Genomic DNA, 25,915 nt, shown 5'->3' on the forward strand with positions numbered 1-25,915 from the left:
CCTTTGAATGCGCCAGACACGTGGATACCTGGGCAAGAGAGGGGGCCCTTGAGTGCCCTCCCAGAATTTCCAGCGACTCCCCGTGGACGAACTGGGGAGGGGGAGGGGTAACACACGACCCTGAACGGCCAGGGTGGCAGGCAGGGAGGGGACCAGCATTTGGAGTCGTGCAGCATGTTCGGTGAGGAGAATGCTGCAGTCGGAGCCCGCGCTGCATCCTAATCAGTGCTGCGGAGGCTGCGCCGCGCGGCCGTCAATCTTCCACACAAAGGGCCGCCCGCCCGGCCCCCTCGAAGCCCTCCACGCCAGCCCACCCCCCAGAACTGCAGGCAGTGCGAAGAGGCAGAGAAGGGGGGAGACAGACACACAGACAGGGATAGAAAACCCAGTGAATTCAAGCCAAGACCGACAGAGTGGGACCAATAAGGCAGAATCAGTGCCAGCACCCTGGAGATGAAAGGAGACCGAGACACAGAGTGATCAGAGACAGACACTTGCAGAGTGGAACGGAGAGACAGAGAGAGACAGAGACAGAGACAGGAGAGAGCAAAGAGAGAGGAGCATCCAGAGAGCAGGGAGGAAGATGGAAGACAGACACAAAGACAGAGACAGAGTCAGAGAGAGCAGAGACAGATGCCGACTCTGGGACATGAGTTGGACCCGGGCTCAGGGGGAAACGGAAAGCCATGGACCCAGAGCCAAAGACAGATGGACCTGGGGCCAGGGCTGAGCAGATCCCGAGAGAAGTGTACACAGAGGCAGAGAGAGAGGGAGATAGAGAAGGGAAGGGAGGAGGGGGAGCCATAGGAGGGGGGGGGGGCTGTGAGAAGGGGCAGGTAGAGCTTGCAGAGGGTGGACGGAGACAAGGGCTCTGCTGGCCTCTCAGGACCTGGGCCTCGGGTGGGAGGAGAGGCTTATGAGGATGTGTCTGTGTGAGGGGCAGGAACACGGCAATTCAGAGCTCTGTGCAAAATGCCAGAATCTTCTAGCGCAGAGCTAGACTTCCACACACCCTCCCTCTGCCGTGACTGCTCTGAGCAATGGAAGTGGAGGCTGGGGGAGAGAACAGAAAAAAAGATGGAAGTCAGGGACTGAGATAGGAAAGAAATGGCAGAGCCCCAACAGAGATGGGAAAGAGAAATTGATATTGAAAAAGAGAAAGAGAAATCGACAGATGACAGAAAGACAGAGGTGGGGAAACATGATGGAGGTGTGTGTGGATGAAAGACAGGGAGAGGCAGGGAGCCTCTAACTGCAGGAGGGAGAGAGGGGAGGAGAGACAGGGGGCTGTGGAGAAGGCAGACTAAGGGGAAGGGGAGGCGGAGCAGGCAGGGCACCTATCTCCCCAGAGAGGTTGGGCTGGCATGAAACAACTTTGGGGAGTCAACGAGTGGTTTTTTAGGGTGACCTCATCTTCTTTTAAGTACAAAGAACCTATTCCAATGCATACCATCTTCTTCGAAGTAGCCCTTGCTGCTCCTGCTGCAGCTGCCCAGGTCATTCCTGGCGTTTCTTTGGGGATCACCTTTACAGCCTGCCTTACAGCTCTGAGCATCCTCACCAGAGTGAATTTTTATCCTTTAGAGTGGATCTAATTTTTGAAAAGAGCCAAGTTTTCTCCAAGGCAGGAGAATAAGGTGAGGACCCCGCTGGGAAGCATTATTTCCAGTTAAGGACAAGGGGAATGTGGGAAAGCACAGTGGAGGGCATGCCCTCCTCCAAAGTACCTCTGCAAGGTCACTCTGAAGGAGATACCTGCAGGATGTGACAGAAGGAGACCTTCCTGGTGGCTGCTTCAGGCCCATGTTCGTTTTCAGTCTGTCTGTTAAAACCAGGTAGTAGTGCTCCCAGGAGCGTTTGCATCCTGGCATTTGCCTGAAATACTTGGTGAAGTAGTCCTGCCCTTGGGGAGCTTACAGTCCCCCTTCCTACAAATGTAATATGCAAAGACACTCACTATGGCACAGATCAAGTGCAAGCGACTAGGGCAAATTCAGAATCAGAGCCAGTTAGTTCATCTGGGGGGGCTGCCTGGAGCAGGGGAGTTAGGAGTTGGGTGTGGAAGGAGAAACCCTAGAGGGCATGGAATGGAGTAGGAGAAGAGGAAGAGTACCTCTCTGATGGGTCTGAAGCAGGCGACCAAACCGTAAGGGAGGCAGAGGATAGCTTTTGCTGGCCTGGAATAAAGAGTTGGATCGGGAATCAGCGTGAAGGAGAATGGAGAGGGGCAGGTTTGAAGGCCAGGCTGGGCGATCTGAATTTGCTCTGAGAGGAACTGGGGCCCACTGACGGGTGCACTGACATGTGTCAGGCAGTGGTGTGTGTCCTCACAATTATCTGGAGAAGTGTGTACCCAAGTTTGCATGTCTTCTGTGTGTGTGGGGGGGGTCGTGTACATCCAGGTGGCTTTGTGCCAAGTGACTTTGCGCTCCAAGCTCATCTTTCCATCTGTGTGTGTGATTGGCATGTGGCTATGTCTGAGCGCTGTCTGTTCATTTGTATGTTTCCATGTGGTCATGTGTGAACGGTATCTCGGCTGCTTTTCGTGCATTTTATTTGGCTACTCGCGGTGGAGGGCAGCCTGTATGCGTGCGCGTGTCTGCAGGAGAAGTGGGGCCGGCGGGAGCCCTGGCTGCTCAAGCATCGCCGTCTGTCTCTCTCCCTCCACTGGCTCCATCTGCCCTAGCTGAGGTCGTGACAAGGAGGCGAAGAGCAAAACGGCAAACTGCTGCGCCCACAGAGACCAGAAACATTGTAAGCCACGCGCAGACTCCCCCTGCGGGGGAGAAAACAGCATCAACAGCCAGAGGGACCGACCAACAGACAGACGGACATAGAGCCCTGCGCGCACAGGCTGCTCCGTGGCCGCGTTCCTCGGAGCAGGTGCACTCACACGCACATGCATACACAGGCCTACCAGGCACGGAAGGACACACACACTGTCCCTGACGTCTCTCTCCCCATCCCGCCTCCAAACCCCGCGGCCGGGGTTTGGGGCGATGGGGCTGTGGGCGCTCAGTCGGACCTCGGAGCCAATCACCGGATGTCTAATTGCTCCTTTGGCCGTGGGAAGGGTGTGTGTGCGGGTGGGGGAGTGCTCCCTCCTTCACTCCTTTCCCAGTCCCGCCACCTCCCACCCCCCTTCCGGCCCGCGGCAGTTTCCGAAATCGCCCGGCGGCCGAGAATTCATTAGCGGGGGGCGGATGTAAACGCAGCGCGGTGGAACGTTTTAATTAGGCCTGAACAATAAACAAGCTAAACGAGGCGCGCAGGGCTCCCTGGCGGGCCCTCAGCCTCCTCCGCGCGGCGCGCACTCATTAGGGCTGCAGCCAATTTCATGCCCGCGCCGAGCACGGGCCTGCGGTGGGGGCTGCGGGGCGCGGGCAGCGCCGCCCGGCCGGTGCCCGCCCCGCCGGGTCGCCGCTCCCGCGTTCCCCACCATCCATCTGCCTTTCTCAGTGTCCTTGAGATGAAGGTCCCTTCCCACGCTAGACGGCCGGTGGGAGCTTCTGGCGTTCTTTTGCGGGTCTCTCGCTTCCTCTCCTCTCTCCCCCTCCTTTCTCCTCTCCGCTCTCCCTCTCAGGGCGGCCGACTCTCGCTCGGCCTGTAACCCTCGGCTCCTCTCTTTGCCGCAGTCTCCATATCTCTTCCACATGGTCTCTCCCTCCCTGTGTTCAGACTTTCGCCTGGACTTTATCTTTCCTCCCTGTGCCGCCGCCATCGGCCTCTCCTTAGCGTCGCAGACTCTGAAACCCGGCTCCTCCGCGTGGCTGCCCTGCAGCTCTGTCTACACTCGCCATGGCCTCCCGTCCATGTGGCTGCGCGAGTCTCCCCATCCCGGTCCCGGCCCTCTGTCTGTTTCCGCCCGTGTTCTTTCTCTGACTGGTCCTTCTACCCTAGGTTTCAGGTGGGGTCCCTGGGCTTTGCCCGCGCCTCCTACCAACTGGGCGCCTCGGCCCTAGCCAGAGTTTGAGCGTGGCTTGTTTCTTCCTCTCTCTTCCTTTGGTGAAGCTGCAGGCATTGCTTGCTGGCTCCTAGTCTCTGCCAGGACTTCCCTGGTGGTGGGTGGCGGGGGTTAAGCAGTAGGGCTTGGGCTGAGTTTGAATCCCAGCCCTGTTCCTCACCAGGTAGCCTCCTGACATGGGCTTACTCATCTTTAAAATGTGGGAAAGAATTTTAGGTGCTTCAGGGGACTGTTGTGAGAATTAGCGCTGTGATTAAGAATGTGACATACTTGGCACAGAGTATGCACTCAATAAATATTAGCTCTTACGGTTATCATCTGCCCTTCCTCAATAAGCTCCCCTTCTCCTTAGCCTGGAGTTAAAAAAAAGTTTTGAGGGAGAAGAACCAAAGTAATATACTTTATAGGCCAAAACCAATTGAATGTCAGGAATTTCACATGGTGCAACCTAACGATGCTCTAAGTTCTGAGCACAGGAAATGCCCCTGAAAGAACACGGGCGGAAGTGAGTGTGGACACGAAGGGAGGATGGAGACTGGATTGAACCACAGAACACAGGAAACCATGTGGATTGGTGCGTGGAGTGAGCACATTCAAACCGAGGCAGCAAGGAGGCATGCCCAGAGTCCGCCCTGCATCAGTCCTGCAGCAGCTGCACAGGCGCCCTCTGCAGATGCAGTCAGGGGACTGTGTCCACTGGGAGGCTGCTGTGGGTCCGGGAGTCCAGCTCCTCCAGGAGTCCCAGGAACCAGACTCCTAGAGACTCAGACCTGCATCCTGCTCTCCCCTCCAAGCATGTCACACACACAGACACAAACCCATCGATTTCTAAAGGAAAGCAGTACCGCCCAGGAGACCAATTGGCTCCAGCTGCCTGTCCCCCGATACTAAACCTTACAGGCAAAGTGTGGGCTCAGAATTCTATCCCTGCTTGGGTTTCTTTCTCAGTTCCTTCCTCTCTCCTAGGGAACAGAATCGGTGAGTCACACACTCTGCTGGAGTAGAGTGAGAGGCACTCCAGAGGGAGGAGCATGGGCCCCTGCCTTACAGGAGCTCCCGGGGCTATGGTAGATGAGGCTGATAGCCAAGACCCGGAGGCACAACGCTCTGGCCACTCCCTCAGCAAATGCCTGTGAGTCGCACTGGTCAAGACCAACTGGACCAAGCCCCACCACTCTGATGATGGGAGCCTGAGAAAGACCAAAGAAGGGAAGATGGAGGAAGACATAGAGGAGGTCCCGAAGGCTTCCCAGAAGACAAGGAGAATGGTCCTCATTTAGTTGGCAGGGCGCAGTAAAATTGACAGGAGAGGGGCAGAAGGGTTAGAGCCCTCAGTAAGTGCATTGTTTTGGGGTAGGGAATGTGAACCCTGGAGGCAGAGGAGGAAGAAATGTGTAGGATTTGTGCGTGTGCGCGCGCAGATGTCGGGGAGGCAGAGGGAGGCAGGGGGCAGGTTTGGGAGGGCAGGGGGTAGAGAGCTTGGCCTGGAGGGCCCCTGTGGTAGGGTGGCAGTGGTCGTGTGACGTGGGGCAGCGATGTAAAATGTCCCACGTTGTAGCTCTATGGTGACCCTGGGCTGTGTGGGTAAGATGCTGGGCAGCCAGGCTGACTTCCCTGGCCTTGCCGTGTCCTCTTACGGTGTGAGGATGAATGAGCCTGGATTTCATGGGCTAGCGAGCCATGGCTGGGTGGAGACAGCTGCTCAGGCTGTGAAATGTGGGTCAGTAGACAGAACGAGGGAGAGGGAGACAGGGATGGGGGGTGGTAGTGGGAAGACCGCAGGCTCTGAGGCCTTAATCCTGGCTATCCCCTTTACCCACCCGTTTCACGGATTGAATTATGCATTTTAAAGCTAAAAAATCTTCAATAAATGGTCTAGTTTAGGCTTCCATCATCAGGGGGTAAGATAGAACTTCCCTACTTTACAGATGAGGCCTAGACAAGTTAACTAACTTGCCCGAGGTCCCCTAGGCAGAACATGCTGAAAACGGCACCAGGAGGCAGACCTTTCGCCCTCCTGGGAGTGATCTCTCCCTTACACAATTGGGCCCCAAGGCTGGCTGCTTCCCAGGGCAGAACCTGCAGGAGCTGGCACCAGAATGTAGCAATTTGTGTCCTTGCTCTGCCACTTACCAGCTTTGTGATCCAAGGCAAATTCCTTAACCTCTCTGTGCCTTAGTTTCAGTATCTATAAAATGGCAATGCTAATACCTGCTTCTGTGGCTTTTTATTGAGGATAAAATGAGATTTATGGAAAAGGACTGTGTACAGCTGTAAAGCTTTATAAATTAAACATATTGGGCATCTAAAGTCCTCCTCCTCCTCATCTTTGATATCTTCCCAGCTGATTCTCACCGTTCCTGCTGCGCACATCAGCCTCCTGCCTCCCATGCCCTTTGTACCTTCCGCCTCTAAACCTGGCATTTACTTCCCTCTGACCTAGCTTTACACTCTAAATCTCCATGTCTACTCTCCTTTCCATAGGTCCTTCAGCAGTTGAAGGATCCAGCTATGCTCTATTAATTTATATGCATTTTTTTTTTCTCTGCTTGGGTTTCTTATCTGTCTCCCTTCTCCCATCCCAGAGAGCAGGGCACTGTCTCCTCTTCCCTTTGGATTCTTGTCCCTCCAACCCCACCCAGGACTGGGTTCACAGGGTGAGACCAAAGAACAGACACTGGGATGCAGTAGGTTGAGATAAAACAGGAGAGGGGAGGGCTTGGGGGCCAGGACACCAAGCGAGGCATCTGCATGTGGGGCTCTTGCCCACGTGCTGTGTAATCCTTCTGCAGAGTGTTTGCTGTGACCTGGGGAGGGAAACAATCATCTCCCTCCTGGAGCTAAGGTTAAGGGGGAACTATTTTCCTAATGTTTAGAGAGACTGAATTTTGCCCTGTGATGGGCGACACATCATCTGGAGGTCAATCCCACATGAAAAGAAAGAGCCATCAAGAGAGGCTTTCCTCTTCCTGCTTGGGGGGGTGTGTGTGTGTGCACGCGCACGCGTGTGCTTCTCTTCTCCTTTGTTCTAGCATTTACCAACCCCAACTCTAAGGAAATACTCTCTAAAGTGTATTCTAAATTCCTTTTGCTGAAATTAAGCCCATCTCTTTAGTGGTGGTATTTCCTAAAGTCCAGGATCTGGTTCAGTGTCTTCTATAAAAGATGAGTGTATGTGGGGGAGGGGAGGGTACAGGGTAGAACCTGGGGAAGAAATGTAATTACCCAGCTCCTGGCTTTAATTACATGTAAGCCCTGGACATTCTGAACTTTATTAAACTCCTGAGTGTCCACGGGGGTGGGATGGACCTGGTGGGTTTTGCTCCCCGGTCCTCTCTGCTGGGCTTCTCTGGAGGTTTCCCTCTCCACCCTGCCTCCACATCCCAGCCTTGGGCTACACACCATTTCTCCTGGCTACAGGTGGCGCTATAAATCGGCTCTCCCTGAAAGGAGACTATCACCTGTCCAGTCCAGACGTCTTACTGGTTCTCTTTATCTTTCCCAAGATCCTCTGGTTCCTTCTCTCCAAACCCAAGTGCTGTCCCCCAACTGCACTTTTTTTTGATACCCACTTAGCTGTCTTGGAGGGAGGGGTTCTTTCTGCAGGGAGACCCCTGTCCTCCTAAGTGGCTTACTAATTACAAACAGAGAAAGCCTGGTCTGTGAGGTTAGTCTGTGCGCAGCTCCCTGGCTTGGTGGAGGGAGCCAGGAGCTGGGGGATTTAAAGTGCAATTTCCTGTACCTTTTTCATTTCCTGCTGGGGGTTGTGGAGAGCAATAAGCAAAGTGGGTGGCAGGGCCAGAATGACTGGGCAGGTGGGGGATGGGCTGGGGGAAGCTCCCTTCATCCACTCTTCTGTCACATCCCCTTTTCCAGGTCTCAAGGTGAGTTCCTTGGGGATGGGGCATTTGATAAATCAGTACCAGGCCCTCCTTCCAATTCTCCTCTTACCTCCTTGAGGTAAAGAAACTGAGTAGAGTGGACTGGGAGATGATCCAGGTCCAACGATTAGAATAATAGATGCCGGGATGGGGAGGAATCTTAGAAATCAGTTGGATCCCCCAGGTTACAGATGAGGAAACTGAGGCCTTGGAGAGGGCAGGTAACTTGCCCAAGGTCACTATCTAATGGTGGGCTGCTGGGGCTGGACTTCCCTGACTCTCAGGACTGGCTGTTCACTGCTCTTCCTCATGCATGTGCATGCCTGTGTGTGCGTGTGTGTGGGGGCGGGGTGGGGGTGGAGGGGGTGAGATGGGAGGAGATGCGATAAGGAGTAGGGAGAAATGGGGAGGTATCTGGACAGCTAGGGCTCCAGGTCTTGAAATAGTCACCCTTTGGTGGGTAGAAGAGCACAGGAAGTCCAAGCTTAGGGAAGGCTTTCGTGAGTTGGTTCAGGAAACAGGCATACAGATAAAAAGGAGAGGGAGGCACCATGGCCCTTGGAAACGATTAGCCCCACATCTCTTCTTACCCTCTCCACAGTCAGAGGTGGATGGGGTGGGGGAGGGGGGCACGGCAGAGGACAAAGGAGCCAATTATTGAGTGAGTGGATTAATTGATTAATTGTCCAGAAGCTTCCAATGCTCCCCCAACAATGACGTCCCCTCCCCCCGACCCCAGTCAGGCGTGGCCTCAGTTGGCCTGGATTATTAATTAGGGCTTGAAGTCATTTAACGATGATTTCATTATCGACGTGCTGTCTGTCTCGGGCTCAGCCCGGTTGCCAGGGCGACTCTGATCGATTGCCTTCCGGTCTTCTCCTAGGCAGCCGCCTCCTGCCTCTCTGGAGCCTGGCTGTTGGCGAGCACTCCCTAGCGGTCCCCTCTGGTACTGCAGAGCTTCCCAGTTGCCCGCTTTGCCTCACTCAGCCAAGGAACAAATCTGGAGTTGCCTTGGGGGTCCTTCAGCTGGCCTGGAGACTGGGCTGCCCAACCCTGGTCCCTATTCCAGACGTACTGACTCGCCTAGCTGTTGTCAGGGACCCAGGGGCATTGGGTCCACCTTTTCCCTGGTTTGTGAAATCCCTGTGATACTGTCCCCTGGTGGCCATCCACCCGTGCCTCTTTGGGATGGGTGTCGAAAGAGGTAAATGACCCCAGTTGTTACCCTGCAGCCTCTGAGTTTAGCTCTTGGAGGCCCAACCATCTGTAATAAGGCTCTTCCTGCTGCTAAAGAGACTCCTTGGGCTCTAGCTATAACCAGACATCTGGCCTCTGGGACCTTAAATGTGGCTGGCAGGGAATGGGGCGGGGAGAACATTTCTCCTTTATATTGCTTGAGTTAATGTTCTTACGGTCTCCCCTGGTCCTGAGAGTTGCTTGGGGGAGCTAGTCTTTGCTAGAGCTCAGCTACTTCCTCAGCCTAAAGAAAGGCTGGGGGAAAAGGCAGAGTCCATCTTGCCATGCTAAGTCTTAGGTCTTCAGAAACTTGGCTGGTTACTCCATCACTGGTCCCTTAAAATCTGGATTCCCACATATACACTGGCCTCCAGATTTCTATTCTATGACTCAGTCTCTCCTTTTGTGGGTTTCATGTGTATATTTGTAGGGGTCTGTTAGTGGAGAGTCTCTTGAAGGCATTGATCATGACGTCTCAGAAGGTGTCTAAATTGTTGACCCCAAAGTAATGGACAGTCAGCAGTATTGTGTTTGGCTTATACCTTGCATGCTGCTTATTTAGCTCTCTAATGCAGACATCTTCCCGTCCTCACCTCTCCTCACTCTTATCGCAGTCTGTCCCCAACTCTTCCTCCAGAACTTGCCTGCCTGCCTCTTTTCTCTTCCTCCTCTGCCCCACTGCCCTTGCACTGGCTGTGCCAGGCTGCATCAGCTCCCAAAAATTGAAGGCTGAGCCTCAGGTCTCTTTTGATTGCAGCATTTTAGGGGAGAGAGTTGGGGAGGCAGGATGGGTTTTCGTATCCGTGTAGGGGTCTCTGAGCTCCCCAGGTTGGCACTGGGAGGGAGCCTGGGGGCAGCTATGGCAGCAGCTTCACCCTATCAGCTTTCTGGGCACATCCACCACCGAGCAGCACCTGAGAGAGGACCCCGCGCAGCAGCAGCCGAGTGAGATTGAAGAGGATCATAAAGAAAATATATATCCCCCTCCCCGGCCTCGCTCCCTCCTCCTGCTCCGCACTTGCCTCCTTCTCTCTCTTTGTCTCGCTCCCTCCCCCCTTCTCACTGCACCTCTGTTTTCTTTGTTCCTTCTTTGCGTCCTTCACCTTCATCTCTGTCAAGCACATCTGTCTGTCAGTCTATCTGTCTGTCTCTCTGACTTCAGATATTTTTTGGTCTGAGTTTTTCTAGAACTGTGTCTGCCATGAGCTCCTCTCTCTCCCTCCCCCCTCCTTCCTTGCCTCCCTCCCTCAGGCTCTTGCACCATCGCATCTTTATGAGTTCCATCGTGTGTGCCTTTAGCCTTTCCGTCCACATCTCCTCCCATCTTTCTCCCTTCGCCGCCTCCCCCAGCACCCGTTCCCATCTCTTGCCCTCCCTTCCACCCCTCTTTTTTGCTTCTCTTATCTCTGTCTCTTTCAGCCTCTTCCCCTGTCTCTGGCTCACACCCCTGCATGCCTCTCGTCTTCCCTCCTCCCACCCCTCAAGGTTCAGATACTTTATGTAAAATTACCTGGATGGGCTCCAACTGTCAGGTCCCCCATTCTGGACCCCCTCCTCCAAGAGAGATTTATGGCCCCAACTCTGCATCCTCTGCATTCTCCCCAGCCCTGGGCCAGGTCTTTTCATTACCTAGTGATTATCTGGGGGCCCTGGCATTTCCCTCCATCTCCCACCCTCCACCCAGCAGGCAGTGAATAGCGCAGGGAGAAAGGGGAAGGGATTGCTCTTGGGACCAGATGCAAGGACATGGAGACCCTCCCCCTGCAGCCACCCTCCTTTCCCTCTAGCAGATGCACATCTGGGAAAATCCCGGCTTGAGGCAGGGGAAGACAGCCTAGGACTGTTGGGACATAAATCAAACACCCAGATGCCCCTCCCCTACTGTTCTGTCATTACAGCCGTCTCTCCAATTCCTTCCAATTCCTCCTTTGCCTCTAGGAATTTTGGCTCTGGAGTCTGGGCTGGGGCCACTCATCTGCTACCCAGCAGGGTGCCTGGAACCAAGGAGCTGCTCAATTAATGCCCCTGGTCAAAGCCTGGAGTCATGTTTGGGCAGGGACAATGTGATCTTCAGGCTTTCCTCAGCTGGGGGCTCTTTCCAAGATCTGGGGCAATTCCTTCTGCTCCAGCTTCAATGCTCTGGCCCAGTATGGTTACTATACACCCTCTCTCTTCAGGGTCCTGCCTCTACGCTTCTCCTCCCCCCCTCCCACCTCCACCCAGTCTCCACTGCGCCTAACTCAGCACTATCAAGTAAAGGCAGTGGTGCCCCTTTTCCTTGAGACCAATGGCTTCTTGGGCTGATCTCTTGTCCATTCAGCCCTCAGTCTCTAAGTAGGCCCACCTTCTGCATCCCTGACAGCTCACAGTCTTGCCTCTGTCTGAAGATTAATGTTCTGGGAAGGAGGAGGCACCTTCCTCTGGTCACTGTTTCAGGGCTTAGAAGCCCTACTTTTTGAATGGCTACAGCAAGAAGCTCTCTAGGCAGGGACTATATCTTTTTCATATTTTTTTCCTCCAGCACAATGCTCAACGCATATTTGGTTAGAATATGCCATGAACGCTGAATGACTGGCACAGGAAATCCCTTGTGGTGAAGCTTAAGCCAGTCCCTTTTAGTTTTATTTCTGGAGCGATGGGAAACATCGGTGAGGGGGCGGGGATGGGTGGTGGTGGGGGAGGAAACTAAAGGAGATTCTGGGAGAGGCTGGGGGTGCTTCTACCCTTGTTTCCAGGACTCCTGGGCAGAGGTTCTTTAGCTGGATCTGCGACTGGTCCCCAAATAGCCACAGGCAGGGCTCCACCCCTCCCCGACTTTCCTCCAGCCAATCGGAACCTCCTCCCTACCCAGGACCCTGGAAAGCCTGTTTACTTCTAAATCCATATCCTGTTTGCCCAGCCTGCAACCAAGCTCATTTAAACCCTCACTCCACCTCGTCATCCAGCCAGGGCCCACTCTACTTCCATTGCCCACCTTCACTTTCCTCCTGGATTCCGGGCTAAGCCACCTTCTTCCCGTTTTCCCATCCCTTCCCAAGGCCCCGCCCCGCTCCACTTCCCGGCTCTGCTGGGACAAGCTCGTTTCCTCTCCCTGGGTTTGGCTTGCAGTTTTCTCCTCAGGTCTTTCCCCTTGAGGTAGAAAAAGCCCACGGGTGAGTGATTTCTCTTGGTTATAGTGTTGGTAAGAAAAGGGAGATAGAGCCAGAAAGGAAGAAGGCTGGGCCCAGAGGGTTGCTGCCAAAAGAACCCTGTGGGGCTTGAGCAGAGGGTCTTCCGCGGGGCCAGAGCTGGACTTTGGATTGTGGGGTGCAGACCGGAGGCCTTGTGAGCTGGGGGAGGGAGGGTAGGTTTGCTGGAGTGGTTTGGAGGCCTACATTCTGCTCTCCGAAGAAAAGTCCTCAGCAGACCTGGTCTTGGAAAATATACGAGTTAGGGGAGGTTGGTCCTTGGCCCTCCCCTCTAGCGCCCTTCTTTCCTCTTCACCACCCCCTCCTGCCTGGCCTTTCCTCTCTGGCCTGGTGCAGAGCTTGCCTTATTCATCTCTGTCTTCCCACAGGGCCTGGCACATCGTATGCCTAGATGTGTCCTTTGAATGAATGAAGCTTCTTCCACCAGGGTCTGCTGCCTCCTTCGTGTTTTGCTGCTCTTTCTCACTCGAGTTCAGAAAGTATCTGTATCTTACCTCCTTAGGGAGGGTGTTGCCACGCACTTTGCAGAACAGCATCTCCAGTTTGATGAGGCGGTCCACAATAGTGAGGGAGGGTTTGAGGCTCTTCTTCCTAGATGTTCATGAGCTGGAAACGTGTTTTTACAGCTGCTGAAGGGATCGCCCTGCCTTACCTAATTTAAAAAAGCTGCGGTGGGGATTATAGGCCAGGTCAGGCTGCAAGGGGAAAGATTCCCACGTCCTGTTGGTGTGGTGTGGCTGCCTAGTGGTCTTTAAAACACTGGTCGGAAGGCTTTTCTGAGGTCCCAAGTATGTTGCAAATGAGCCAGTGCTAAATAAACCTTGAAACTTGATAACTTTGTCCTCTCTCTCGGAATCTATCAATTTTATGTACATAATAGGCATATTTATTGATTGATAAAGGCTGGGAGGAGAAACTTGAAATAGGACTGGCTTCCTGGGTCTCCAAGAGGCAGTTTGTTGCTATCACAAAACATATTTGCAACTCTTTCATTTCTAAGGCCTTGGAGTCTTAAACCGTTCTCTGCCTCCCCCGCCATGTACGCTTTGGGCTCTACCCCAACGCCAGAAGCTCAGACAACACTTATCCAAGCGTGACACCTGTTTTATTGATTATATGTGGCAAATGCTTGTTTCTCAGTTGTCTGTCTCTTGCCCTCCAGCAGCTGTTGGGCAACTTCTGTCCATTATCAATCAACATGTGATGTGTGTCCCCAGAAGGCAGACTTATTTTAACCTTAGTTTAAGCAAAATCATGTGGAAAGGCTAATTTCCTGTAAGAAGTGTATTCCAAATTAATAAAAATGATTTTTGGATTATATTCTTTTGGTTTACCCTTATCCCTTTTTTCTTTTATTGTTGAAAAAAAATCACAAGGCAGACTGGGGATTAGAAAGAACCAGGGAGTAGGGATAAAGAAAGTCCCCTAAAAAATGGTGCCGGAGGCTCTTTGTTGTAGATTATGATGCTCAAGCCAGGGGTGAGGCAGGTGCATCTTGGTGAAGTCATATTGATCTGTATTTCAATATCAACTGATAAGTTGATAAGAACTCGGGACTTTGAGGTATGATACAACTTTCACATGGCTTAAGTGATTTGGTGTCTTTCCTAAAACAAAACAAGTTAACTTTCCAAGGGAGATGGTAGGAGTGTGGAGCAGCTACCTAGGGCTATGAGAGGAACCAAGCAAAGTCTGGTGAGAGAGGACAGAGAGAAAGGGAGACAGCCAGCTACTTACATGGGAAGACAGACGGACACATTTAAAGATATGAAGGGAGGGGCCGGCCCTGTGCCCGAGTGGTTAAGTTCCCATGCTCTGCTTCTGTGGCCTGGGGTTTGCTGGTTTGGATCCTGGGTGTGGACCTAGCACCACTTGTCAAGCCATGCTGAGGTGGCGTCCCACGTAGTAGATCTAGAAGGACCTACAACTAGGATATACAACTACGTACTGGGGGCTTGGGGAGGAGGAAAAAAAAAGATTGGCAACAGATGTTAGCTCAGAGCCAATCTTTAAAAAAAAAAAAGAGGGGCTGGCCCTGTGGCCAGCAGTTAAGTTCATGAGCTCCTCTTTGGTGGCCCAGGGTTTCACCAGTTTGGATCCTGGGCTGGATCCTAGTACTACTCATCAAGCCATGCTGAGGTGGCATTCCACATGCCACAACTAGAAGGACCTACAACTAAAAATACACAACTATGTACTGGGGGGCTTTGGGGAGAAAAAAAAAGAAAGAGGAAGATTGGCAACAGATGTGAGCTCAGGGCCAGTCTTCCTTACCAACCAACCCCCCCGCAAAAAATACCTTAAAAAAAAGGGAGATAGCCAGAGATATAGTTGCCATTTCCTAAGCTGCCTTGTGTGCAGAGCAGTGTCACAGATGGGAGGAGGCCCATGGAAGAAGGGGTCGTACGCTCTGACCGCTCACAACTGCTGGGCTAACAGGGAATAGGCTAATCGGAATAGCAGGAACAGTGATAGATGGGACCACTGGATGGATTTCTAGATTTTATATTTACGAGGAAAGGCAGAATTTGGGGGGAAAAACAGAACCATAGCTGTTTAGCAAGGCATCTTGGAAAAAATGAGTGTGGATCAGTGCTTGTCGTAGACAAAGGCCACCCTATGTTATAGTTGTAGATTGGAAAATGAGGTGGACAGGGAGGTGGATTTCCCTCCACTGTTTTCTCCTGAGGACTTTTGGTGGAGGTTCTGGGTTGATGGCAAAGGGCAGGAGAGAATCATACAGGGGAGAAGGAGAGAAGAAATTGATTTTCGCTGTTGACATCAACGTATTGCATCACTTTCTAATCCCTTAATTTCACACCCTTCCTGGTTTTTCCCAGCTCTCTTTCTGATTCCTGTTTGGAAAATCCAATTCTGATTCTTCCTGGGGGCCCAGATAGTTTCTGAAGGGCTCTAAAAGCAGAAATCCAGGCTTTTCTGATTTGTCAAGTTGGTAATCTTGTTTTGGTGTGATAGAAATGTTAAGAATTTTTGAAACTGCATTCTGATTGAAACTAAACCTGTGAATGTGTCAAATCATGAATGAGGAATGTTGGATTTGAGTCTAATTGTCCTCTCAGAAGTTATCCCAGAGGGACAAAGAAAAGCTGCCTGGTTCACAGCCATCCCAGAATGATAATAAATAATATGGAGTATTTGTAGCCTCTAGAGAAACTCTGGCTATCTGATTGTTTACCCGCAAAGTGGTGTACCATACTGGTATAGCATCTGCATGTAGAAGGGACTCCATAAATATTGAGGGAAGGAAGCAAAAATGTTTTTATCTACATCTATAGATTTTGGTCTACATTGGGTGGATGGATTTTGTCTGCCTCCTTTCGGTATACGTTTGGTCTGGAGTGTTTTAGTCTACGTCAGGACAGGTTTTCACAGCCTCTGCCAGACTGGATGGGATTTGCGAGGTGTGGTGGGCGGGGCGGTGGGGTAGGCAGATGAGTTGGAGGAGGTGGCTGTGTTTCTCCTCTTGGTCTAGTGAGCAGACAATTTGGGGGCTGTGTAGCTTTCAAGTTCAAATCTTGGTTGCCGCTGGTAATATTTACTTGCAGGATTATGGTTTTAGCCTCCTTGAGAGAACATGAGGAAGCTTCTGCCTAAGGAGTTTTTATTTTAGAAAGGGAGACTAAGTGTTCTCCCAAGTAACATTCAATCGGAATGCAATACAAAGTAAGGTCGTAGGTCAGCGGGGAGGATGCCTGGGGAGCGACCAGACCAGTTTGGTGAGGTCATTCTTGGAAGACTCATGGAGATAAGCCTGGATATTTATTTTCTCTAGTGTGAGCTGAATTTGGTTACTTCAGTTTTCTTTGTAGCCTTTCAGGGAATCTCTCTGAGCTTTACTTCTTTTCCCCAGGGGAGAAGTAACCCACTTATTACCACTGAAATGGTTTCTCTCTGGCTGACTCTTTTCCTTTCTTGCACAGACCAAGACAGAATTTTTATTATTATTATTATATTTTAGTACTTAGATCTATATTCGTATCTGTAGCAAATATTTAACTGGACCTGTATAGTTGGGCAAAATGGGTTCAAAGTATGGAGGAGTTTGTTTTGTTTTGTGTTTTTGATGGAGGGCATGGAAGGCAGGCCTAAATGAGGCTGGATTTATTGGATTATAGCCAAGCTTCCCACTGTGATGAAGACGTGGCTTGAACTGATGTTTCCCAAGGAAACACTTATACAAAATGCCAAGATGGGATAACCACCCCCTCTTCCATGCAGGCTTCTAAACTGACCCAAGGTGTGCAGAAGACACTCCCTAATCCTGCTAACACTGGAAAATGAAGCCGTTAGTACTCTTATCTTCCATCAACTATGAAGAACTATGTGAGATCTTGACATGCCCTTGCCTCTCATGTAGATACCATGTTCGTATTTAGGAATACTCTTTTCAGTATCTCTTTTACTTATTTTGGGAGGTGGGGAACATTCATGAAATGTCCTTAGTTGTAAGTTCCTGCAGAGAGGAATTCTCTATGTGCCACTATTGTCTTGTTTGTTGTTAGCGCTGCGGAATGGATTCTGCCGCCTTGTGAGTCGAAGTTGAACCCTGTCTGGTCTTTTTGCACCATCCTTTCACCTTCCAGCACTATACCAGCCAATGCTCCACTGCTATTCATAGGGTTTTCATAGCCAGTTTTTTGGAAGGGGGTGGTCAGTTCCTTCTTCCTAGTCTGTCTAGTCTGGAAGCTCCTTTGAAATGTGTTGACTATGAGTGACTTTGCTGGTATTTGAAATACCGGTGGCAGAGCTTTCAGCATCACAGCAACATGCAGCCCCCACAGTATGACAACTGACGGATGGGTAGTGTGGTTCCCTGACCGTGAAATGAACCCAGGCTGTGGTGGTGAGAGCCCCAAATCTTGGCCACTAGACCACCAGGGCCAGTCTTGTAGTCTTGCACTGCGTGTAAATGAGTGCATGACGATTTGGGGTGATGGTGGTAGCGGTGATGATTTACGGGGAAGATGTTGCTTTTGCTTGAATTCTGTTGCACAAGGAATCACTTTGGTGCCTGAATTTTCTAATTTGGAATTTGCCTTTATATTCATTTACACTTAGTTGAAATCTGATTTTTAATAGATTGAATCCAGTCTTTCTCACTTATAAACTTTTTGTGGTTTCCACTGGAGGGAAATGCCAAACCATATAGAGACCATCCAATTTCTCACTTTAGACCCAACCCAAACTAAACAGCATCCATCTGTGTAGTTATTTACAGACAGTACAGGATAAATTGTAGTAAATACAGAAAATTCTCTTCTCTGGGAGCTTACAATATAAGGGCATTTCATGGATACTTCCCTATCCTTCTGAAACAAAATCCTATTCTAAACAACATTCAACCATTTAACTATTGGACCCCTCCTCCTTTCTGTAGTCTAGGCTTAAAGTTAGTTATTGCAGTCTGAGTATTGTATTATATTGCCTAATGCCAAAGCATTAAGTGACTTGTTTTCCAAATTAAATAAAGCAGTGAAAGTAATAAAACTCTATGTTGTCTATCTGTTCAGTCATTGACCATCAAGGGGATGACACTGAAGCAAATAATAAATGTCACAGATAGTATGTTTTGTCTCAGCCAATTTGGGTTATTTTGTTTGTATTTTCAGTTTGCTGAGATGAGAGAGACTTGGCCTTGCATTCTTGTTTCAGATCTCTGACGTCGCCAAATTGGGCTGTAGATCCTGGGGTACTTCCTTGGTGGCGGTCAGTTAAGTTTTTGTACCTCAGGCTTCAGCTGGGGAAGGAAAGGCAAGCTGAAAGCTTCATCAGGCAGAAGCTGTGCTCCTTGGCTCCATGGCGCCACCCACTACTCCCAACCCTTCTCCCTAACTGGGTGTCCTCCCAATGCAGAGTTCTAGGCCAGTGAGTTATACCACTGGACATTAACGAGGGGAAAGCAGAGGGCTAGAAGAACATCCTGGAGAGATCAGATATCTGTGGATGTGGCTAGAGAAGCTTCCTGCAGGTGGGTCATGTTGAACAGGCTTTGGAAAGAGGGTGTGCAAGACAGAGAGAGACCATCTGTGTGAGGACTGAGGTGAATGACAGATGGCAGTGTTCATGTGTGGGGACAGAGTTGTTCAAGCAGAGAGCCACAAAAAGTCTAATAGTACGAGTAAGTAGCAGATGGACAGTGAAAAGAAAGCCCTGGAAATATAATCTTAGAAGTTTGGATTTAACAGAGCAGGAAACTGCAGCTCTGACTGGGAGAAGGGTTGTGTGTGTGTGTGTGTGTGTGTGTGTGTGTGTGTGTGTGTGTGTGTGTGTGTGTGTTTGAGGCTTGGGGAAAGTGTCATTTTCCAGAAGGAGGGTAGAGGGCACTCACACTTCAGTTATCTGCTGCAATGCAGCCATCAGGGCGAGGTGATTTAGGCTTCAGGGAAGGACAGCACACTCTGATGGTGGCTGGGGGAATGCGAGTGGGATCTGAGAGGATCTCATTGTTCAGAGTTACCAATTTTACAGACCAGGAGGGTGGACCAGGGAGTATGGTAGGAGGCTGGCCCTGGATCTACAGTATTTGCAAACTGTAGGAACCTACCAGATAGACGTCTAGTGGGGACAAGGTGCTGAGTGTCTAAGTGACTTCATGTCAGCTGAATTGAATTGAAGGCTAGGATAGTGATCCCCAAATATCTGAAACTGATTATTTCAGTTGGAATTCCTTAAATTTAATACAAAATTTTAATGCAATTTCCCTGAGTAAAATCAGCCTTAGAGGCTGCTTTGCCAATCCCCTTGTCCTTGCACATAGCTCGGGCTTTCTTCCTTTTGAAACTAAAATGGGAAGTCAACCCTTTATCTTCTCTGTTGATCTTCCTATACTGAGAACATGTTCAGAATACCCATTATTTTTTATCTGGAGTCCATATTCCTTAATAACCTTTTTAAAAAAAATAATGAGGAGAACCCAAAATAGAAAGACTAAGAGGTCTGTGTTGATGCCTGATGTCTATTGGTCTTTGTGCTTATCTACATGGATGATTAATAAATATTAAGAATGCTTTAGGTGTTGTGGGCTCAGAGCTGGTCACAGACATGGGTCACAATGGGAACACTAATGCCCATTTTTCGTATTCTACTAATTCAGGTCTTGGGTTATCAACAACAACCAAATCAGAATGATCAACCTGACGTAGCTGAAGTCTCTTTCCCCAGCATCACCATGAATTTTTAGCTCTGGAGTGGGGTTAATTATGTTTTAGAGTGACTGAAAGCTGACATTTTTCTGGTACTGGGTTCTTCTGGGTTAAGGATAGGAGGAGATGCCATTCTCTGGCAAACATTCCCAGTCTGCTCCTGATTGGCAGCCAAGTCTGGGGAGCAAATGGCCAGGGGAATTAGGAAGCTTAAAAGATGTTTTGTTAAACCCTCCTCATTAAACTGGCACCGTCTGCCTTCCCACTTTCCTTTGTCCCAGTTGGGGCTGTCCTTTGTGACAGATGTTTCCTAATGGTGTGTGCTGGCAGCATCTGGAAGCCTGGGGTGACGGCTGGGGTTTGGGAAGGCTAAATCTGGAGGTATTTAGGTTGCCAGAGAAATTGCAACCATCTTCCTGCCATTGGGCTCTCATTTTAAAACATGTCTGCTCTCCTATGCCCTGTCTTCCTTGAGCCCAGGAGGATCGCGTTTCATTTCCTTCTCTAGCACTTCCTAACCTGCACTGAAGATGGTCTTGTTCTTCTCAAGAATGAGGTAGTGAATAGAATGATGAAGGAATAGCATGATGAAATAAGTCTCAGGAGGGTGATGTATTTGGCTTCTAGACATTTGTTGTCCTATATTTCTGCTAAAAGCCAAGCAATAGGAGTTGGGTTAAAGTTACAGTTAGGAATCATAATTAGATGTAAACTCATATTTTGGAACTATAGGAATAGCCACAGGGATGCTTTGGAATCTCCTTTCTTGGCGTCTAAAAGGATTGTCTGGAGACATTTTGGCCTTATGCTGGATTAGGATTTTAGCAGGACATGGTGTAAATGGAGCTTTCAGATGTAATGATCCTACCCTCTCCAGCCCTGGCCCATCAGTATCTGTCTGGGAGGAAAGGGAAGACATTGGCAGGGTGTGCCCTGGGCACAGGATAAAAACTGGCTCAAATTCTCCTTTAATAGCCATGCCCTGGGATTTTCACTCTTTGTAGAGGCAGGATGCTGCAGCAGAAAGAATTTGGGCTTTGAAGTCACGGAGAACCAAGTTCAAATTCCAGCTGTTCTTTTTATGGGCTATATGATCTTGGTAAACTTATTTAATGTCTCAATCTGTAAAGTAGAATAATAATACTTATTTCACTGGGTTGTTACATGGGAGTTAAATGAAATAACATAAGTGCATTACTTTCAGCTCAACAAACTCTGGCTCCCCTTTCCCCCTCTCTCCGTGTATCCCCAATTCTTGCATATATACTTGGTATCCCTATTTTCCAGATACCATTTTTCTCTGCCTCCAGTCTCTGCAAATCTTCCCCAGTGCCTCTTAGAGTTCATCAAAGAGTTCATCAGGGCCCTGATTTATTAATTTATGTTAGTCCCACAAAATGACAACAGTATGTAGTTTTTATAACCATGCTAACATGAGCCAAGGTTGTGGTTTCTTTCCAGGCATTTTTACTTGCTGACAATTTTGGTTGTAAATCAAAGACAAAGGAGTTCTATCTTTCTATCCACCCTTCTGATCTAAAGTTTCTGATTTGGGGCTAGATCATTCTGGGTGGGATTTTAATCCAACCAAAAGTGATGGCAACCTTGTTTATAAAGGTCATTCAGGGACAGAGACTCCATAACCTTTACTGTACTATTGGGACATTCTTGTTTTCCTCACCTTTTTAGTTTGAAAAATATCAAACCTACAGAAAAATTGCAAGAATAGTGTAATTAACACCCACTTATCTTTCACCAGGATTGACCAATTATTAATATTTGCCACATTTGTGTGCTCTCTCTCCTATATATATATGTATATATATATATACATATAAATGTATATGAAATACAGTCCATATTAAAATTTTGCTAATTGTCCAGTAATTTTTTTTTTGGAAGATTAGCCCTGAGCTAACATTTGCTGCCAATCCTCTTCTTTTTGCTGAGGAAGACTGGCCCTGAGCTAACATCCGTGCCCATCTTCCTCTACTTTATATGTGGGACGCCTACCACAGCCTGGCGTGCCAAGCAGTGCCATGTCTGCACCCGGGATCCGAACTGGCGAACCCTGGGCCGCCAAAGTGGAACGTGCGTGCTTAACCGGTGGGCCACCCAGTCGGCCCCCAGTAATGTTTTTTATAGTGAAATGTTTCTTCTGAGCCAGGTCCAATCCAGGGTTATGTGTTGCGTTTCATTGTCATGTCTCTTTATTCTCCTTTAATCTGGAATAGTTCCTCTAGTTCCTGACATTGACAGGTCTGAAGAATGCAGGTCAGTTGTTTTATAGAAAGTCAGCTTTCTGTAGAAAGTTGATTTGTAGGCTGATTGTTTTTGTTAGATTCGGGGTTACATATTTTTGGCAGGAGTATTATATGAGAATGTTCTGAAAGACAATGAGGGCCACACAGGCAGGGAGCCGGTGTTTTTCCTCCCTGTTGTGTTTGTAGTATCAAGCACGATGACTGGCATTTAGAAGGTGCCTGATACTTATTGAATGAATGACCTAAAACTTTCACTACCATTTAGGTCCATTATTTTCCTACCTGAGGAGAAGGGGAAGAGCAGCCTTCTCCTCGAATCCTAGTCCCATTTTTCTTATGAGTGTTTGGAGGCTTAAAAAAGTAACCCAAGACCTCTGTGATGAGACCACAGAGAAGGGAAATGAGAAGGGACTTGTGATGTCAGGCAGGCTGCGCAGTCTCTCTTTACCTTGGATGGGGTGGTGCCGATCATACACTGTTGAGACCGGAGGATGAATAAGGTGGTCCTCAGTTGGAAAGGAGTACATGACCTATTTTCTTGCGGAGAGAAGGTAGTTATTTAGGTTTCCATATTTTACCATACTTCCATCCCCTAACCCCCATTTGAATCCTAAGAATGCCATAGTGAAAATTGATTTCTGTCCCTCCTCCTTTCCCAAAGGGGACAACCCCATAATTCTCTCCTTCTCTACCCTCCATCTCCCCCCGCCCCTAACACACACGACTGTGTATTTTCTAACATTTATAAACGGTGGTTGGGCGGCCATTCTCTCCAGATTATTTATTGTTGAGAAAATCTATAACTCCTTGGACTTCTCATTTTGATGTAGAAGCTTTCATCCCTGTCGCCTGGGGGCAGTGAGGTTATGAGAGGTACTCTTTGCCTCTCAAAAATGTGTTTTCAGGCTTCCCTTTGGGGCCCTTTCTCTCCCTAGCTCTGATCATCTCAGACATTTCTGACAATCCTTCCTGAGGCATCCGGGGTTTGGGACTGAATTCATCCATTTAATTCTGCAAGGCTATGTGCGACCGATTCACATTATTCCTGCCCCTTTTCTGAGAATCTGCCTATCTCTGTCTTTGCGGTCCGTCATTTCACTAGTTTCCAGAAAAAGTGCCCTTTATCTCAATGTCAGCTCTTGATTATCCATAATAATGGAGCAGATAATCAAAAATAGTGAATGATACCAAGATTACTTTTGTTTGATTTTTAAGTAATTGAATCCTGGCTAAAGACAATCCATAAAGTGAGCGGCTTCGATGAAAGCAATCTGTCACGTTAACCTCCCATGGGTCGGCGTATGGCGTCTCTTCATTGGTACTGAGAGAGGCAAGCAGGTGGAAGAAAGCCACTTCTTGTTCAGCCCTCATTTTGTTGTCAGAAGCACCAGACACCTATTGAGAGCTCTGCAGAACATGCCTCCACGCCTTGTTTTCAAACTCCAGAGGAGGCCTATTCCTTAGTTTGGGAACCAAATACTTAGCTCAAAGGACATGAAAATCAGTAGCCAACATAGGAAACTATCACTTTATCTAGGGTTCCCATCATATCTGGGGTAAAAGCCAAAGTCCTTACACTGACTCTCAGGCCCTCTGTGAACGACCTGGCTTCTTGCTTTCTCTCTGACCTCATTCCCTACTCCCTACTCCTTCCCCTCACTCATTTTCTGTTGGCCCCACAGCCCTCCTTGTTATTCCTCAAAAACGGCCAGGTACTGCTTCATATCCATTAGGATGGCTGTTATTAAAAAAAACAGAAGGGGCTGGCCTGGTGGCGTAGTGGTTAAGTGTGCACGTTCTGCTTCTCTGCGGCCCGGGGTTCACTGGTTTGGATCCTGGGTGCAGACATGGCACCGCTTGGCACGCCATGCTGTGGTAGGCGTCTCACATGTAAAGTAGAGGAAGATGGGCACGGATGTTAGCTCAGGGCCAGGCTTCCTCAGCAAAAAACAGGAGGACTGGCAGTAGTTAGCTCAGGGCTAATCTTCCTCAAAAAAAAAAAAGAACCACAAAAAGCCCAGAAAATAACAAGTGTTGGTGAGGATGTGGAGAAATTGGAACCCTTGTGCACTGCTGGTGGGAATGTAAAATGGTACAGCCACTCTGGAAAAGGGTATAGTGATGTCTCAAAAAATTAAACAATTACCATATGATCCAGCAGTTCTACTTGTGGGTAAATACCCGAAAGAATTGAAAGCAGGGACTAAAAAAGATATTTGTGCACCCATGTTCATAACAGCGCTATTCATAACAGCCAAAAGGTGAAACAACCCAAATGTCCATCAACAGATGAACAGAACGTGGTATACACATACAATGGAACTCAGCCTTAGAAAGGAAGGACATTCTGACACGTGCTACAATATGGGTGGAGCTTGAAGACATTATGCTAAGTGAAATAAGCCAGTCACAAAAGGACAATTGTGTGGTACCACTTATATGAGGTCCCTAAAGTAGTCAAATTCATAGAGACAGAAAGTGGAGCGGTGATTACCAGGGTGTGGGGGAGGGGGAAATGGGGGCTCTTGTTTAATAGGTTCAGAGTTTCAGTTTGAGAAGATGAAAACTTCTGGGGTGTAAGGTGGTGTTGGTTGCAGAACAATGTGAATCTACTTACTGCCAAGAAGCGTACACTTAAAAATGGCTAAAACAGTAAATTTTATGTATATTTTCCCATAATAAAAAAAATTCATTCAAAAATGGCCAGGGTCTTTGGATTTGCTGTTCTTGGAGAGCAGCATCATGACTCTCGCATGTTCCCTCACCTGCTTCTGATGTTGGTGACATGTCCTCTACTCAGCTTGGCTTTCTTGGACCTCCCATTTTAAAATGGCAACTCGCACCCTGAGCACAGCCTAACCTTTTCTTGCTTTGCTTTTCTCTGTGGCACTGATCACAATCCAACACAATACATGTTCTTCTTCCTTATTTTTTTATCGTCTGCTTCCTGCTGTAGGAATGTAAGCAGCTCGAGTGGAGAGACTTTTGTGGGTTTTCTTTGCTGTGTCCACAGCGCTGAATAGTTGGAGACCATTAAATATTTGTTGAATGAATGAATGAATGAATGACTTTGACTAGACAGAGACTTCTAGAGAAGGCACACACATAAAGGGAAAATGGGAATATTCTATTTCTCATTTGGCTTTGACTAATTTTTTCTAGACCTTGGATATAGGACTTGAACCCAGTTTTCACAGTGGCTTTTACCCTGTTTACTTTTTCTTATGTATTCGGACCCGCTTCCCGTTTGGATGTGCTGGTGTGCTGCATATGCCACACTTACTATTATTTAAGGCCTCTTCTCTTGTATTCCTGACTACCCCCTTCTAGAATTACAAAGGTGCTTGAGTTAGGACTTTGGAGACTCTGGGGAAGCTCAGATATCCAGAAAACTCTAGACTTGTTTGTTTGGGAGACGCTGGTTTGGTTGCTCCAGAGTTTTCATTCCCTGGAAATTTTAAGGAGGACGAGAGAACTGATATAATTTGAGATGCAGAAAGGAGCTGTATTTCAGTACAAAGGGATTGATTCAACCTCTGGAAATGCTGCATTTAAAGTCCACTTCTCTGAAACTTTGAGACCTGAAAATAATTATTTAACAGCCTCATTAGCCTTCCTCTCTCAAGTCTTTGTCAAACTTCTAGCAAAGCAACTCCTGTCCAAACTATATTTGAAGGTCTTCTGCAGGAGCTACGGGGCCAAACTGATTGGGAGGATCGTTAGCAAACAACCAAGGGAACCAGTAGAACTTACTTCCTTGGAAAGATGTTTCGAAAAGGAAAGGTCCAGAGTGAGGGCAGTGCCCTTCTTAGAGGCAGAGCAGTGAACACAGTGACCTCCAGGATGAAGGAGAGTGGGTGGGGTTGGCTGGAAAAGCAAGACAGCCTGCAATTTAGTGGGTGGATTGTTGGATTTGACGTGAGTTCTTCTTGGCTACTTGGGATGGAACTTTTGTTTTGGAGTTTGGAATGAGCTCAGAGACTGACAAAAACACAGGGAGGAGGCGGCAGGGAAGGAGGGAACCGGGGGCATTGTGGAATTCGTACAAGCTGGCTGCATGTTCCCTGGCCTCTCTCTGCGTTTCTTTAAGCACCTCCCCTGCAACAAGCGCCTCCTTTGGGAGAGACTGTTTCCTAATTCAACTGAGATTCACAGACCCAGGGCCCTTGTTAGGAAACGTCCTCAGGAAATGCTCTTGAAATAGGTGATTGTGCGTGTT

At 48.9% G+C, this 25,915-nt stretch overlaps 1 protein-coding gene across 1 annotated transcript; it reads right to left on the minus strand.

The window, feature by feature from the left end:
• Positions 1-3,289: 3,289 nt before the first annotated feature.
• LOC139041541 (octapeptide-repeat protein T2-like) lies at positions 3,290-3,721 on the minus strand. Its single transcript, XM_070494199.1, has one exon. The coding sequence runs from the start codon at positions 3,719-3,721 to the stop codon at positions 3,290-3,292; it is 432 nt and encodes a 143-aa protein (XP_070350300.1).
• Positions 3,722-25,915: the final 22,194 nt, after the last annotated feature.

This window comes from Equus asinus, chromosome 22 (genome assembly GCF_041296235.1).
Source record: "Equus asinus isolate D_3611 breed Donkey chromosome 22, EquAss-T2T_v2, whole genome shotgun sequence".
NCBI lineage: Eukaryota > Metazoa > Chordata > Mammalia > Perissodactyla > Equidae > Equus > Equus asinus.